The 17791-nt window shown below is 39.2% G+C and overlaps 1 protein-coding gene across 1 annotated transcript in view; it reads right to left on the bottom strand.

Moving 5' to 3' along the window:
* Window positions 1-7607: 7607 nt before the first annotated feature.
* TRPM6 (transient receptor potential cation channel, subfamily M, member 6) overlaps window positions 7608-17791 on the bottom strand; it is a gene marked incomplete at both ends in the record, with an annotated part of 48405 nt that continues 38221 nt past the window's right edge. The window contains 7 exons of the mRNA XM_009870909.1: window positions 7608-7705; window positions 8615-8741; window positions 9577-9689; window positions 10426-11561; window positions 13280-13412; window positions 15987-16186; window positions 17440-17554. Of these exons, the coding sequence (XP_009869211.1) occupies window positions 7608-7705; window positions 8615-8741; window positions 9577-9689; window positions 10426-11561; window positions 13280-13412; window positions 15987-16186; window positions 17440-17554 (1922 nt within the window). The remainder of the gene's footprint in view (window positions 7706-8614; window positions 8742-9576; window positions 9690-10425; window positions 11562-13279; window positions 13413-15986; window positions 16187-17439; window positions 17555-17791) is intronic.

Raw genomic sequence — 17791 nt, 5'->3', positions numbered from 1 at the left:
TTGCATCGCACAAGGTGGCGGTCTGTTTGACATTCTGCACTAGGCATCACTCGGGTACAACAGACATCGCGAATATTTCTCTGGCACACTAAGACATAGTCAATGAGGTGCCAGTGCTCGGATCAAGGATGCATCCAGGTCGTCTTCAAGCTGTCTTTCTGCTGAAAGATAGTGTTGGTGATGGTGAACTGCTGCTCTGCACAGAACTCTAGCAAGAGGCGACCATTGTCATTGCAGTTTCCAACACCATGGTTACCTAGTACTCCTTTCCAGGTTTAGGAGTTCTTTTCTCCTCTGGCGTTGAAATCACCAAGGATTATAATCTTATCACCTGCCGGAACCTTTTGGGTGAGGCAGTGCAGGTCGGTGAAGAACTTGTCCTTTTCCGCAGGGTCAGCTTGGAGAGTTGGGGCAAATACGCTGAAGAGAACAACATGTTGCTTGTTGTGTAGTGGGAGGCGTAGGGAGATAATGCAATTGGAATGACCTGTCAGTAGATTTTCAAGTTTGGAGGCGATGGAGTTTTTAATCATGAAACCAACTCCTGAAAGGTGTCTTCCAGTTTTGGGTTTGCCTGACCAATAGAGTGTGTAGCCGGCACCGTGTTCTTTGAGGCTGCCTTCCTCATGGAGACAAACTTCACTGAGAGCAGCAATGTCGATGTTGAGTCGTGACAGTTCGTGGGCAGTTAGAGCAGAATGATGCTCAGCACAGCCACTATCCCGACTATTAAGCATGGTTCTAATGTTCCAATATGTGAGTGTCTATACCTCACTAGAAACCTGCTCTAGTCATGAAAATAGTGCATAGCACGGACAAGGATGTGAAGAGGGGTGCTGTCAGGCTTATGCCATCTGCCAGAATCTGTCAGCATTCACTCTGGAGCCTCAAGAAGCTGTGTGAAGTGGACTTGAACCAGCTTTGGAATCTGTGGTTTTTTTGGTTGTGCAAAGAGGTAGCACAGTATTGTGCAAACAGGTAGCAAAAATAATTAATAAGCAGTATAAATTGCAGGATTTTAGGACCAAGCTTTTCACCTTAGTTGGCTAAATTCTATCCCAATCTTCCTGATGGGAAAAAAGAAAAAACTACACTGGAAACCTCTCAAGAGGTTCGTCAACCACCTGTGCTAAAAAGTCCTACCTAATCTCAAATAGCATGCCTGATGAGAGCCAAATTAATAAGTGCAAATAATGCCACGATTTCAGAGAAATTACTCCTGTACACTGATTACAAACCAGATGTTATTCCCAGTGAAAATCACATAGTTTTTTGAACTTCAGGAGGCTCCTAAAACTTCCGGTTTACCCTAGGCTTCCCTTTAAAGGAGGCCAAGTCCTGTGGGCAATAGGGACATCTACAGGCAAATTCTGCTCGGTTTCCCTCTGGGAAAATCTGAAATCCAAGCTTTGTGGGAAAATCTGTGCTAACTCAGCTCAGGAAAAGACAGGGCTGGAGGCAATTAGCATTCAGATGATTTATTGCCTGCCAGATTTCTAGGAGTTCATAGGTGTATAAACACAGATTAAGTAGTACAGGACCAATTAACTAAAGAAATTAATTCCAGAAAGTACAAAGGAGGACGTGGGAGGTGTGAGGGGAAGTGACAGCTATAAACAAACGAGTGCCTCTTCTACCCTGCCCTCCCCCCGCAAGAACTGGAGCTCTATTCATTGTTTCCATTGATATTTTGAAAGTGATTATCTACATTCTGCTCTGGATTTACCAGAAATACCCGGAATGGAGCAATTAGTAGCAAGAAAATAATTCAAAATTTCCTCACTGTATTAATACAGAATGTATTAATACAGAACCTTCTCAGCAATGGGCAATTGTGCAGCTCTTCAAAATGAAAATCAAAGAAGATGATACAGGAAGAACTAATATTCTTTCTAATTTGTTAAACTACTCAGCTAACATTCTGGTGCCTCCTGCTTACCTGAGTAGTGATGATGCAGATCTTGAGATGTTTTCAAGTGGGTGATGATATCTGAAATAATGTTTAAAGGATCATTAAATTAATTATTACAGCAGAGATAAATGCATGATTTTTTAATTCTTACCAGAGTTTGTCATGAAACAGATTAATCAGAATTATTGCCTCAGCATTCTAAAGAGGAGAATTACTAATAGGCTTTAACTATGTTATAATGTACAGTATATTGGCAGATTTCAACTAGCAATGTAACATAGCCAGATAACTTATTTTTTCAAGGAAATGGTGGGAAACTTGTGATGTTAACATCAAGGACAAGTAGCTTTTCTAAGCCAATTACACCTCTGGGACACTAAAAGCACTTTGCTGTCTATCATGCTTCACAGCCTCCCAAAGGCATGATTTTTCCAGCTCCATCCTCAGTCATTAAGCATTCCATTAACTATATTATTACACTGAAGTTACAACAATACTGTCCAATTAACCCACAGCATCTAGAATGCTGATGATGATATATAAACAGACAAACATTTTCTGTGATTAAATATTTAACAGGCACAGTCAAATCAAACTTGATCCAAAAATCTTTGTTTTATAAAACACCTTTTTAATAAAACCAAGATTAATGAGCATGTTTCCATTGATTAGATGAAGTCACATAGTTTTACAGGAAAACAATCCTTCAAAATGTCAGATTTCAGAAAATATATACACTGTACTCCTTCTAATTCTGACAAGTGAGATAATCAGATCCATATATTCATCAAAATATTCAAACATTATGCTTTTTTTCTTGGTGTATTTTATTTGCTTGTATTCTTTTTTCTAGCATAAGAGATCCTAAATAAAAATTATAAATATATGTTTTGGTAAGGGCCAGCATTACCATTTAGTGACCGTGGTGATTCAAGGTGCCTTTTGCTATTTTTCTTGCTGGACCCAACTAGTTTTGTCACACTTAACACATTATAAAACAACAAATGTGAAAAGGAGAATGGCGGTTAAGTTGTTCCTTTTGAGGGTGGGGAAACTGGATTTTAATCAAAGCAATGGTGCACCCTAGAGAGTAGCCCCACAACTCACTACACTTGCAGCAGTGTGCTTCAGCACAGCAGCATTTCGTGCGCAGTTGGACCCAGAAAGAGCTGAGCTTGAAGGGAAGATAAGTCTAAGAACAACTTGTTTCTGCACCACAATCAGCCTCAGAAAGAGACAGGTGCCCAGCTGCTGTGGCGTACCAGGAAAACTGGAAGGTAGACTAAAAGGCAAAAACACAAGTGAAGTTAACTAGCACGCTACTTTTGTGGAAAAAAGTCGTTCCTCGCTAGAACTTTGAATTTCTCCATTGGCCATTTCATAATAAATTGAGTCCTTCACTAACTTGATTATTTCAGGGAAACCACACAAACTGAGGAATTACACCAGACTGCAACTTGAAAAATCAAGGAGCATCATCATCTTAAAGAGTTTCTTCCTACTGAAAAGGAAAACGTTATTGAGCAGATTAGAGTAAAACCAGATTTTTTTCTTTTAAGATCTTGCAGTTATGAGCAAAACATGACCTCATAAAAAAATCTTATGTTTTAAAGTACAAATTAGTAACTAATATACGAAGCAACAGTTGAACATTTTCCTATAACTCTCTAACTATAGTAAGTTGACTTCCTTTCAGATTTTGTACTTCAGAATTGTCAGAGTGAGATTTGCAGAAAGAAATTAAAATGAGTGACAAGCAACTAAAAACTTACTGTCAGTTTCCTCTGAAGTTCTCAACCTGTTTAAAAGCAAACATTTAATACTTTACTCCAAAATTTCTGTCATTAAGCTAACACTGGTATATATGAAGAGATCTGTTCCACCTGAAGGCAAACTCATAAAGGTTTGATCAGCAATCGTGAAACAAAATAATCCTCAGTGCAACTTCGTTCATTGCAACAATCAGCAAATAATCTTCAATTACTGAAGAATAGCCACAATGTTCTGCCTGTTTCTTTCTCTCCTTTATGCTGAGCTGCTCTTAAGCTCCTGCACCACTGTTCATATTATTTACACTGCAATATAACAATATCAAGTCTAAGGTCACTTCAATCACATACACAGCTGTTCACTTTTCATTCAATGCTGAGATGTATTCAGAGCTAGATACACCATTACCACTGCCCACACAAAACGGGACTTCTTAAACTGGTGGTCCTCTGGATTAGCAGGGCTGCAGAAAGACCACAGCCCCTGTTAAAGTAGCCTTTGTTACAGAAGACAGTAGATATGATTCACCTCACAAATGAGTGAGATCCCACTGAAGACAATAGACTAAGTGACAGAATCAGGCCACTCAACGGTCTGTAAATCCTGCTGTAGGCATGCAGTTTGCCTACTGCGTATAAATGACTAGGTAGAAAGAAAAGAAAACCAAAAAAAAACCAAAAAACATTCACAGGATGGGTAAAAAACAGTATCTTTTTTTCCTTTTCTTATGGTGCAATCACACAGGATGTGGCAGCTTTCTAGTGTCTTTTACTTATTACATCCACAGTGTTACTAAGTAAGATAGATATAAAAGAAAACCATGAAAATAAGAAAGAAAAGGAACATAGATAGCCCTACCTGTGGAAAAAAATACCCTCAATATTAAGGTAATGAGCAATCAAGCTGAAAAAAATTTTAACCACACAATAAAATTGAAAACATTTTTGAAACTACCAAATATAATCAGAGCTTAATAACTATCAAAAACCCATTAAGAAAACCAAGCTAAATATTTTGTAAATGTGCAGACTCAGTACCAAAGAAATTAATCATAGAATGAGAGAAGCTTTCAGGAGCTGCTAGCATTTAAATTATTAAAAGAGGAAACATGCAATTTGCACAACAAAAGCAAGTGCAAATTTTCATGCTCACTAGACTGGAATAATGGCTAGTTAAAGATGCTATGGTGATCTTAGGGATTGAATTAGAAAATTAGATTATTGTTAGAATAAAAAGGGGTTTCTATTCCACCTAAAATTATATACTTTGTTTAAGTGTATCTCCTTTATTATCATTAAAAGGTGTCATTTAAAGAAACTTATACAGACTGAATTGTCTTAACTCTTAATTTCACCTAAATTTCTCATCCTAAGTATAGTGCAGAACTGAAATGGAAACCTGCAGAAGTCTTCTTCCAAAAGCATGTGATTAATATCTTAATATACTAATAATACATACGAGGGATTCCTGTTCAGATTACATTTCTTGGTGGTTCCAAATATGCTACTACTCAAATCCTGTAAAAAAGAGAGATACTTTTACTGGTAAAATCTGTATAGCACTGTCATATACACACTGTGCAACTCAGAACGATACAATCTTGAAAACACTTATAGATATGCTTATTGTTAGCATGAATAATGACACTGAGAGGCAGGTGAATCACAGCATTGTCATACCTACATTAAAATGGAACTAATTTTCTCACGTTATACTTTTCCATGCTGCCTCCATGCACTTGAATAAAATACTCAGGTACCCACTTACATCTCAATACAATCACAAAAGCATGTTGAAGGTCTAATATGGACAGTATTAGAGAACTCTGATTATATCTGAAAACTTCAATTTAGGGATAGGCTTTACAGTTTTTGAAAATACAGTGCACCCTAAACCTCTGTAACAGAAGGCAGTAACACACTGAGCAGTTTTGCAGTGATATTTAGATCACATATTTTCCAGGTCCTGTAGTTAAAGCAGTACCATAGAATCATAGAATGGCCTAGGCTGGAAGTGACCTTAGAGATCATCTAGTCCAACCTCCCTGTCATGGGCAGGGACGCCACCTCTCGACTAGACCACATGGGGACTCAAATAGTCTTTCAAACCTTCAGACACACTAGGGAAAGTTGGGCCAGCTGGGTTCTCCTAATGCCCTAGTCAGGAATTGGATTACTCTCCTGAGCAGTAGAGAGTCAGATTTCAATACTTGAAAGAATCAGAGTCATCAAAAATGTTCAAAGGCAACAAAGTTTAAAGATAAATTGACTGACATTCAGCTTTCAATATTATCTGAAACTTAACTCACCATTTCACTCATAATTTCACCTTGTAGCTTGCTTTGCAGATGAAGAAACCTCTAACAAAACCAAAACTTCCCTGTACACACCTTTGCTTTCCTCCCTGCTACACATTAGGAGGGATTTCTGAACCAATGGTGTTCAGTGGGTAAATCTGAGAAACACCACTTCAAGAAAAGCACATTTCTTTAAAATATATCATACTCTATACAGAAGAGTTGGATGCAGCCATATTGTTACATAAACTCTCATATCCCAGACAGGACTTAAGGAGAGACATAGTGACTCAGAGGGTATTGGAGGCTGTATCTTCAAAGAAAAAAACACTTAATGTTCTGGAAATGACTAGTTTCAGCCTAACTCCAATTCTACTGTTATCAGTGGAATTTTTCTAAGAAATTTAAAAATTCCACCTTTGAGTTTTGCCCAAAAGATCTCAATATGAGTTTTGAAGCACCGGATTACTTGGTCTCCTCACAGTTTCCCTGACTGTATCTTTATTTTACTTGTCTGCCCCTGTGTTTCACATTTTAAAAATTTATTTATCAAGAATCCAAGCTCAAGTTTTACAGAATACAAATTCAGTAAGTTTATTTCTCTTTCTTTTCCTCTCTCTCTTTCTCTCTCCTCTTTCATACAAAACCCCGACATTTTTAAAATTTAGATTCAAGCTCTCTCCCTCGGCATTTGGGATTTAAATTATACAGCATTTAGAATAGAAAATCTGAAACCACATAGTTTAATTTTTATTCCATAAAAAAAGTATTTACAGTAAAAAATAAGCTAGGCTTTTATAGATCACCATTGTGATAATCAAGAATGCTATAAGTAAAACAGGCAAGGAAGGGTGCTGTCTAAGAAGGAAGCGAAAAATATTATTTCACAGTTCCTTTGCTTAATTTATTCTCTGTTAATTTCCTTTCATACCTCTGAGATACCCCTACGCAGTGTAGTGAAAGATACATTTTCTTCCATTAGGTACATCATTTTTGAAACAGATAGAATTTTCTATAATCCACATTCTTGCCCCAGTTTTCAGTAAATACAAATTGGTCTAGCGCCATCAAAGTCAATGAGCCTATATTGATTTATATAGGCAAAGGACCTTTACACTTTGGAGCTGCAAATTATTTCTGATAAATAATAAGACATTTTGTTTACAAGCCAGTGGTTAAGAAATCTAAACTTTGCCATTATTATCAATATGTAACTCTCATTTTGCAACAAATAACTATCTCTGTGTGATAGACTTGGAGCTATGTAGCTAACTTTCCAAAATTTGCTAACCAACTCTGCCCACAGGTCAAAACAAAGCTGTGTGCTCATTCATTACCTCACGAAACATCAGCATACATGTTATTTCTGACCAACTTCTTCATATTCAGAACGACTCCATGATTCAATAATTTAATATCCTATTTCACAGAGTGTTAACAGATGTTAAATTATTCATCTCCTTGCACACATGCACTGTGCCAGCAGACAACAACCCTAACCCTCATCTCTCAAGAGGTATTTCATGACAAAGAACCTATAGTAATTAGTCCAGGGACATCAGTAGAGCCACCCTGGGCTCATCCCAGCCAAAACTATGGACTTACTGTATGTGTAATCTTAGGTCTTACCTCTTGAGAATACCTCAGGTAATCACAGAATGGTATGGTATCCCTACCGATGTCTTGATTTTTCATTTTCTGGTGCATGTAACTGAGACGTTCCAAACCTAGCCAGAAGAGAAGGTGTCAGCTATTTCCACCATGTAAATGAACAGCTCTATAGCTACAAGCTCAACACCTATGCAGTGCTATAAAATAAACACCTATACCCCATATTGCCCCACCAAATACATAATGGACTATAAAAGCAGTAACAGAATTTGATAGGGTTAAAATGGAGTTTTTCCATTCTCTGTCAGCAGCTTTCAGAGGAGCACAGCCCTTCTAAGACCATGCTGTGCCGAGTCACAGTATTCCCTGGTTCTTGCCCCAGCAGCTTGTAGGATGAAACCAGTGAGCTGCATCACAGCAAAACTGCAAAAGATGAACTATGCAATGTGTTTCTGAGAATAAAATAGAGATGGAGAATTACTAAAATGAGAATAAGAATGCCATTCCTTTTTCATTCCAACAGAGATGATACAAAATTCATTTCTTCCCTTTGGAGGATGTGTTTCTGAGCAATGAGTAATGAATAATGCATGCAGTGTATCTGCCAGCAGATACAGTAACACAGCATTTCCTGCGAGTGTAAATGCCCTGAGAAATTCACAAGAGAGTTTATTTTTACAATTAGCCAGGATGCCACTTTAGAAGACACCTCAGGAGAGTAGACAAGGATATAATTCTCCTTCCTTCCTACTTATTCCTACTGACTAGTAATCTACTGTTTCCCATGTGAGACAGGCTGTGCTCCCAGAAAGTTATAACTGACCTTCCATCCAACTCCATCTCCTTTGCTTCTTCAGTGATGAAGCAAATAAGCAAGCTGTGTGTGCCTGCAACCTAAGTCTCATTGGATAAAAATTATGCCATGAAGTGAAAGTGGTGGATGACACCTTGAATTTGTGAGACTTTATTTACTGCTTCTTCTCAAAAGCTGTTCTGAACTTCACCATTTGCAAAATATCACATACTTAGCTGACTGAAAGTAGACACAGTGAGCCAATTCTTGCTGCGTTTCTCTTGCTCATCCCAGACATTGATCTCTGCCGGCTCTGAACTTACTTGGGTGTTCTGGGGACAATCATCCACTCTAATCACCTGGCATGACACAGACAAAATGACATTCGATTTATAGGATGACTAGCACTTCTGCAGTTCCTCTGACAGCCTATGCCAATGACTGAACTTGCTCCCAGCTGAAAAACAGATTTTCCCAATTTTCTTGCAAGTTGTAGAAAACACATTGCTTTTGTCTAGTAAATAGTACTGATGGAAGATCTAGCACTACAGCATTGTAGATCTTAAAGTTCAAGTCTGTTGCTGACCTGAGCATCAGCTTTCATACCATTAAACAGAGATAACTCTTTCCAGTTGACAAAGATCCTAGGATAGTATCTTTATAACTTCCTAAGTAGATTTTTACAAATGTACGCACACATATTGTTACGAAAGTTGCCCCTCACATATGACAAAATCAATATGCTGTCTGCAATGTGCTAAAGGTTTGATGGATTCGAAGAAAAAGAGTGAGGGACTCTTGTAGACAGGGTACAACATTATGAGGTCTGACTTTCTTGTACACAGTTGCACACTGCTTGGATATGGCTTGCCAATCCTTCAGTCTACCCAAATCAAATTAAGCCTCCCCAAGTCCTCCTGCCAGTTAAAGTGCAAGGTCTGATTCCTCTCTGTGTAAAATCAGTAACACCTCTGGTATACTATCTAGCAAACTATATCAGCACATTCAAAACTAAAATCCCACACATTTAGACAAAAGGGAAATGAAACCGAAGCCAGACACCCAAAAATACAGCTCAGTTTGAGTGCAGCATTTTAAATGTATACGTTTTAAAGTAAGCAACACCGCAGAACTGCTCTTAATGAATGAAAAAAACAGTTATGAAGTACGCGAAGCTCTTGTATCTGCACATACCGGCACCTGAAGGGGTTTTTGATTCTTCTTTCCTGTCCCAGACTTTATGTCTCTGTTTCCTTGTTTTGCTTTGGTTGCCTCATTGTGGTGTAGCTCACTGGATTGTAAAGACCCTGTTGGAAAGAGTCAAAATCCACCATTAAGCTACAGAGCTTTTGTTTACTAAAAGAAGATCTGATAAGACTGAGAGTTGGCAAATCTCCAAAGCAAGCTGAGAAAAGACTTGTGACACTCAAAGTTATACTCATGCAGTTCAGTGCAAGGATGTGTACCATCACAAGACATGAAATAACAAAGGTTATCCAACACCTATTCATACTTAGAACTTGAATCTGCTATATTTTATCCATTGGTAAGCAAACTTGGTGGTAGACAGGCAGGGTTTTAAACCATCTATAAAAATGTGTACCTCTTGATTCTCTGCGCACCTATCTGACCTATCATACTGCTAATGTATCCCTTAGTGATTGTGTAATTTATTTTGGCTCCTGCAACTCTTGCATTGCATCCCCAGGGCAGGAGATTTCCCTGGAGTGAACACAATCCCTCTGTCGTGGTGGCTGTATAGCCACAATCATAGGGATCCTATGAGAATGGGACAATCAGGCTGGCTGACACACAGATGTGGTGCATCTTGGATATCAAGCACACTTCAGAAACTCCCTACGACAGTCAGACCCAGTACAAAGAATGTGAAGGTGATAATTCTGAACTCTTTGCTGCTATCCAGAACTGCAGCTAATACATCCCAGGCACAAAGGAAACATTTTAATAACGTCTTGGGTTCCCCAGTAAAAGATATTTCACAGATGTTGAAGATCCAGTACGGGTGTAGTGTTTTATAATTACCACTTATAGCCTTGCAGGTTTTTCCTCTTTTCTCTTTCTTAGGGGACAATAGGCTATTGCTCTTGCAGAAACTCCAGTCCTTCCAGAGTGGGCTGATCCAGGAGGTGCTGCGTTTCAGTGTATTCTGAGAGGTGATACTGCTGTGACATGACCTGTTAGAGCTGCAGGAGAAAGACTTTGATTCTCTTATCTGGACATGCCTGGGAGGACTATCCATGCAACTGCAGTCACTGTTACAGGTTGAACATATGCGTAGGGCCTTCTTTGTTTCTGGGCTGAAAACTCCTTTTTCGTCACCTTCAGAGAATCCCCAGTTCACATAGCCACCTTCAGTTTCTTCCCTGTCATCACAGGAGGGTGCTGCACTCTCTCCAATACCCAGTGATTGCGGGAGATATAGAGGATGAGCATCTTCTGCAGCATTAGTCTTTTCTGATGGCAAATGAATTGCAAAGTCTCTCTGGCTCCACTGATAATCTGTTGGCTTTTTCCCAATAAGGCTGACACCCCGCAAGTTCTGCTGCACCATAATGCTACTTTGCAGTTCACCTCTGAATGCATCATCCCTATATTTGGCAGGAGTGCTCAAAAAGGACAAATTTAAGGTGACATCCTCAGAGAAAGACCCTCCTTGATGGTCAGGGGGAACCAGCAAAAACTGTCCATATCTAGGGGTTGACTTAGTCTCAGAGGATACTCCTGAAGTGAGTGTGTCACTTTCTATTTCTATCTTTTGAGAGCTGTCTTCTACCATCTTGTTACTCTCGGTCCTTGACACGTGGTCTTTGCACTCAGATGGCCATTGACTCCTTACCAAGCTCCGTAAGAGGGAGGGTGGCATGCTGTAATAATGGTATTTCTTTTCATACAAACACTCTAGGCTGCTCAAGGTCTTGGAATAGAGTGCATTGCTCCAGCTGTGGGGCAGCTTCCTACAGGTTCGATGTTTTGCGTCAGCCAGCAAGGCTTCTTTCACCTGCAAGGTGTCTACAGCTGAAAGCACTTTCAGGATGTCCACTGTGAAGGCAGACAGGTCTTGCAAGTGTCCTAGCTGGCTGTCCAGGGACAGTAATGACTCCTTGATAAAAAATACCTTCTCATGCACTTCCTTAAGTTGCAGAAACATCTCCTCCACTCTAGGTAGAAAAAGAAAAGACAAAATACCAAACCCACAGATATTTACCTCTGTTTGCCAGATGATGAAGGAACACAGCAACACATTTCAAAAATCAGTGTTTCAAACAGCCTTTTTTTTTTTTTCAGTTGCAACTTCAGGTCCCATTAATACATGCATTTGACAAAATTCATCCAGATTTACAACATGTCATTCAGATTATCGGGTCAACTGCCAGTGATTTTTGAGGAAACAGGTGCTTTTGTTCAATAACTATCTATTTCAAAAACTGCTATTTTCCTACTAATGTCCATTCCTTGCCATAGAACTACTAAACCATGGACAGCAGGTCATAGCTTTGGAAATACTGCATTGGCTATTGCTGTAAAAGTAAAATGCTATAAAGTATACTTCTTGGCAGGCAGTCAACCCGCACTTCTACACTTCTTGTGCAAGCACAAGAATGACAATGCTTGAGTACCTATGAGCACTCTTGCATTTCTCAGTTACAGGAGACTGCTGGAAAAAAGCATCTCCCCAAGAACCTATTCAGCCCATGGCAACAGATTCAGTATGTCTGATGCAAATGCTTTTTCTATAGTCTTCCAGTCCTCAGTGAACAGTACATGTATGCAATGACATCTTGTTAATCTTGCCCTGAAATTATATCATTTTAATCAAATCATTATCTTCAAGTTTCCTGAAGATACTCTATCTTGCACTCTGTCACTAAAACAATGCTAACTAGCTGCAGGCAATATGCAAAAGTTAACTTTGCATATTAAGTTAACTTTTATATGCATCTTTCAGTTAACTGAAAGATGTAATATTTAGTCAGTAGCTGAGTGAAATCCAAGAGCAGCATTCCAAAATATTTTATTCATCTAATCTCTTGTATTAACATTATGAAATGCTGTGAAATCTGTTTCAACTGTGCACTCCAAAAAAAAAATTGCTTTCCAGATATATATTTATCCACTAAATGAAAATTTCTTGTTGTAATGAAATTCTACAGCTTTCAAACATAGCTTTTTTTTTTTCTTTTACAGGAGACATTTGCTTGTTCTAGTATGGAGAAAATAACATTATAAACAGGCAAAGAATAAGAGACTGTCTTTCTCTAGGTAAAACAAATTTACTAGATGAGATTAGTACTGGCATCCAGTAACACTGGTTATAGCACTCACTTCCTTTAACTCTTCCCATTAAACTGAATGGCAGCTTTGCCACTGATTTCAACAGAAAGATAAATTAGGCCTACAATGAGAGTTTTGAAACGCCATCGACAATGGGGTATTGACATTTCGCAAAACAAGACACTACATTGCAGATAATGCTACAATGGTTATACAATTATTTCTGGAAACAGCAGTTACACTCAATCACAAGAAATATTCTCAGAGTGTGAGCCTTTAAATTCAGACATGTACGGTACACCATACCCTGGCATGTTTTCATTGTGCTATGCGGTCTGCCAAAGTGAAACCGAGCAACACCTCAGAGTACCCCTTCAACCATCTGCACACTGCACAGATCTGGGGGTGCAATCCTGCCAGCTAAGCTTCGCAGACAGGGCTGCCTTGCAGTTCAAACAGATACCTTGTATTTCCACGAAATTAGCAAGGCCTGTGTTACTGCTCCTCATTTTCACAATGGTCATAACCTGTTCCAAAAGCTAGGCTACCAAAGTCTTTTCATACAACAAATAAAAAAAAAGAAAATCACGCAGGGAAATCATACCTTTCTGTTGTCAGACGGATCCTTTCACTGTCACTGGAACTCAGGCTTTCATTCTTCTCATGAAAATACTTTTCTACACACTGTTCCTCAAAGTCATGGAGTTTCTTTAACTCCTCATCACTCAGGTACAGCTCTGAACAGAGAAGGTAGGAGTTGGTATGAAGCATGCTGACAAAAGCAATTGTTTGTCAGCATCCATGAGAAAAAAAGAAAACTGTCAGAACTGTAGGGGGACGGTTAGCTCAGAAGTTTGAGCGTGGTGCTGACAACAATGACAACACCGAGGTCATGGGTTTGATTCCTGCTCGGTCCCCTTGGTCTAGTCAAGAGGTGGCGTCCCTGCCCACAACAGGGAGGTTGGAGTAGATGATCTCTAAGGTCCCTTCCAGCCTATGCCATTCTATGATTCTATGATCTGTGTTGTTCCTAATGTAAAATACTGAATGTGAGATAATTCAAAAACTGGTTTTGTCCCCCTCATGTTCATTGACACGAATTAATCAGACCTAACTCCGTGAATTTGAGCTTTCTATAAAGATTCAACATGCCAAAATACATGTAAATGTGGTTTTTATCTTTCTTTTGACAGGGAGCAAAACCACACTGACAGCATTTCCAGTGTACTCCCTTTTAAAGCTTCAAAAGTACATACTCAAATGCCTGCTCACAAATATGTATTTTCTTGCAAGCTTTTTCCTGTATTTTGTTATATATGCGTGACTCACAAGACTTAGACATAGATATATAACATTTGCAAAGATTTCACTGTAATTTACTGAAGTAATTTATTTAGGGCTAAGTCACCTATAACAACTACAGTCCTTTCAGGTACTCAAAGCTACAATGCTTTTTTTTTTCACCTTATTGCTCCACATATTCGTTTGTCTAAAACATTAAGCAAGATTACTGAGCAAAAAAGAGAACACAATCAAAAGTTTTTTAAAACTCCACATCTTCGGCTGCTCGTGATACTATGCTTCTAGTACACTACAACTTCTGAGAGAACAGACCTATTGTAAGTCAGTGTGAAGAAATGCATGTGTGGAAAGCTGTTTCTCTCATCCAAACTTCACATCTTCCAAGTTCTTTTCTTCCTTCTTTTGTTGCCAGAATACTCACTGTACTTGCTACTGGGGTATCTGTGCCAAGCAAAAATGGCAGTGTTTGCTACAAGTGTGTAGGACTCAACTGCAACACATAACTAGCAGGGAAGCCCCCCGCCGTGTTCTGGAGTTCTGCTTTCACTCCCAATGACACTTGAATACCTCCTAGGCTTCTTTATCCCCCAATCCATCTGTGTTCTTGCCCCCAATATTTTACTTTCTGCATTTTTGGATTTTAATGGATTTTCCACAGGGTGACACTGAATCCTCATTGCTAAAACCAGCTAATTATCGCTAAAATTTAAGTAGAAGAAACTTATCAAGCAATGCATAGGTATGCAGAAAAGTGACATGAATGTACATAAACAGAAAAAAAGTCTCTTTCTGAGAGAACTGTAGGCAAGGTATAAGCCCCCTTCTATCCACCTTTATATGTGCTAAGCAGTGTTTCAGTTTTCCTTTCGCCTAATGCACCTCACAAGTAAGATACCTTCTATCCTATGTCAGAGGCTTATATTATGCATGCATATAAAATAAGCAGTGGTACTTCAAAAACAGGCTGAGGTATCCAGTCCTGATGGCAGAGCCGAGCCTGGAAGCAGCAGTAAAGCAGCTCAGCATTGATTAGTTAAACCCATTTTTGAACTCTATAACTACCTGTGAGTGTGCCAGATAACTTCAGGGATTCATGTTCAGCAGAGAAAATCCTAAATGAAGCATAACACAGGCAGGGTCCGCTCACTTATGTTATTAGACATCCAGGATGTACATTGCATCAAAAATTATGAGGATGTATAATAATACCATGCACCTCTGTTCCCCAATGTTTTTTTAGATGTTACAGTCACCTCTTCCCTACTGCTCTGCCTCACCCCACTAACCACCAAACCCCACTACTGAGTATTCATTCCCATCCCTATATCTTGTGGTACTCTCCCCACAATGGCCACGGCTGCTGCTGGCAGAGCTGCTGGAGATGTCAACAGTGGGATTTGCATTGTCTTAAAGAGGTATTTGGAAGGACATTGGCATGGAGATATCCAGGTTGGGAAGGGAAAGGAAGTGTGGTTAAGGTGCAGCGATAAGCTAGTGCACAAAGGGAAGGATACACAGTGGGAAGGCTGGAGGCCCCTGTGCTCTCTCTCTGCATCTGACATCGCTGGATCTCCTCTGTCCTCAGGCTTTGCAGCTACCCCCTCTGGGCAATTAAAAACGGATTGTTGATCTTCTCAGGACAAATATACAGAAACGTGTATCTCCACTTTCTTTCAAAATAAGGCCATTCATTCATACATAATAAGCTACTGTTGCTTTATTTCAGCTCAGACTTGTGATGTATCTTGACTGCTGCACAGCTTGTAGCACAGCAAAAGCCATATATTAAGCAAAACATTCCCCTAGTCACATTTTCTTATAAGAGCTCTCAGACATGTCAGTTAAATTCAATCTTGCAAATAAAAACAGCCTCCTACCCAGAGAATCTTTTTTTATCTTTTTTTTTTTTTTTCCCCTGGAGGAACTGAGATAAAAAGTGATGGGAGGCTGGCAAAACATCCCTCATCTCATCAGCTTATTCTTTTGGTCCCCAGCTTAGCTCTGCTTACTTAGTCCAACATCGCCTTCCTCTTGATCCAACTCATTTGGGGGCCGATGGTGGAAGATGTGGTTTATCAGAAGTGCAATGTGGCTCAGGAGGATGAAGGGAGGAGGCAGCCACGGCTTCTCATGGTAGGTCATAATGTAGCGGTACCGGTTATACTTCCAGATCTTGTTTGATATGGATTTCAAATCATAATAAACATTACTGAGAAGAGAGATAGAGGGGAAAGGAGGGTAGAACACTCCAGTGAGGAATATTCCTAGTACAGACCAAGACGCTTGTCTACAGATCTAATTTTACACTGAAGAAAAGTCCCATCCCTCCAGTGAGATAAACCAGCTTAACAACTTTCAGTTAACAAAGCAGCAGCATATGCCTGCAGCTACCACACTGAGAATGAGATCTTCAAAGCTGCCTAGCAGATTTAGAGATTCAATTCCCATTCACATTAATGGGAACTGGGCAAAAAATATCCCTGAAATCTCAGCCAGATTATTTAAACTTTAATACATAGCCTAACTGAGAATTCAACATTGTCTGCCTCTTTGGACTGGATTAGATGTAGGAGTCAGGCTAAGAGAAGAGTGTTAACAAAACAGTTTTGTGCAATGCCCAGAGCCAAAATACTTTCTGTAAGAGGCAGCTCTATGAATGATTCTTCTGCAAGGTACTATTTCTAGACATGATATTGTTAAACAAAACTGAATAATTTCCCGTATCTACTGTCATTGACAAGTACAGGAAAGCAACTTTGTGGTTTCTGGCAGTGTAATTTCAGTTGCACCATCATACTAGACACCCAGCTTAAAGTCACAAAAACATCAGCTTTGCTTCTGGGAGCATAATTAAATATATTGTTCATACTCATTTTAAGTCCCACTTCTGGAACAATCAAATCACTAGGCAGAAGATTTAACATATCATCATCAATGAAGGTTTAAATCTAGAAATAATTCAAATTACAATTTCACAGGTGTGTATTAAAAAAAAATAATTGATGTCTTGCCACAATTTCAGGAAAGGGATTTCTAATTGGAAGTGGGAATAGAATGAGTTTTGATCATTTCGTTTTCTTGAATATTAATCACCACATTACTCTTTTTGAAAAAAATTTTTAACTTATACCTGACTTTTTCTCCGCCCAAAATACTTGAACAGCAGGAAAAAATAATTAACTGCTTGGGTTAGACTGCTGAATTATTGTTGCTTATTTACCAACTGGAATTGTCCACTTTCACAGAGTCAGATTCTGCTGAAATGGCAAAACAGTTTAGGCGCCTGCTCACCATCCCCTTCTTTCTACCCTCTTGCTTCCACTATTCATCTTTAGTCAGCACATCCCCATGGAAGTTTGGATAACAGCCACCATCAACATTTGGTGAAAGGCTTTTGCAGAAGTGTTGGCAGAAAGCCTATTAGTTGCTTTTGCTTTTGCAGCAATATACCATGGCACCTACTTAAAAAAAGCAATAAGCAAGTTGACCATGATGATGTATTGCACAAAGAGGTAGACAGCTTGGAGGAATGGTGTGAGGAAGGAGCCAGGAGGACAGTCTTCATTGGTTTCACAGACTGCAAGTGAAGGAAATACAGGCATGGTTACCACGCTAATCAGAGCAGACCACAGCACTGGCATATGCTATTCATTTGCCCCAATTAAAAACAGAATAGTCCTCATTACTTTCATGGAGATACATTAGTAAATTTCCAACTAAAAAATCTACCTCCACATAAAGGAGATCTGAGACCTCTTCAAGATACTACTGCCCGGTAGTTTCCATAGCAATTTGGAAGATGTAGACACCATTT

The sequence above is a fragment of the Apaloderma vittatum genome, unplaced genomic scaffold (genome assembly GCF_000703405.1).
Source record: "Apaloderma vittatum isolate BGI_N311 unplaced genomic scaffold, ASM70340v1 scaffold15026, whole genome shotgun sequence".
NCBI lineage: Eukaryota > Metazoa > Chordata > Aves > Trogoniformes > Trogonidae > Apaloderma > Apaloderma vittatum.
This window is presented reverse-complemented; position numbering and strand designations above follow the sequence as displayed.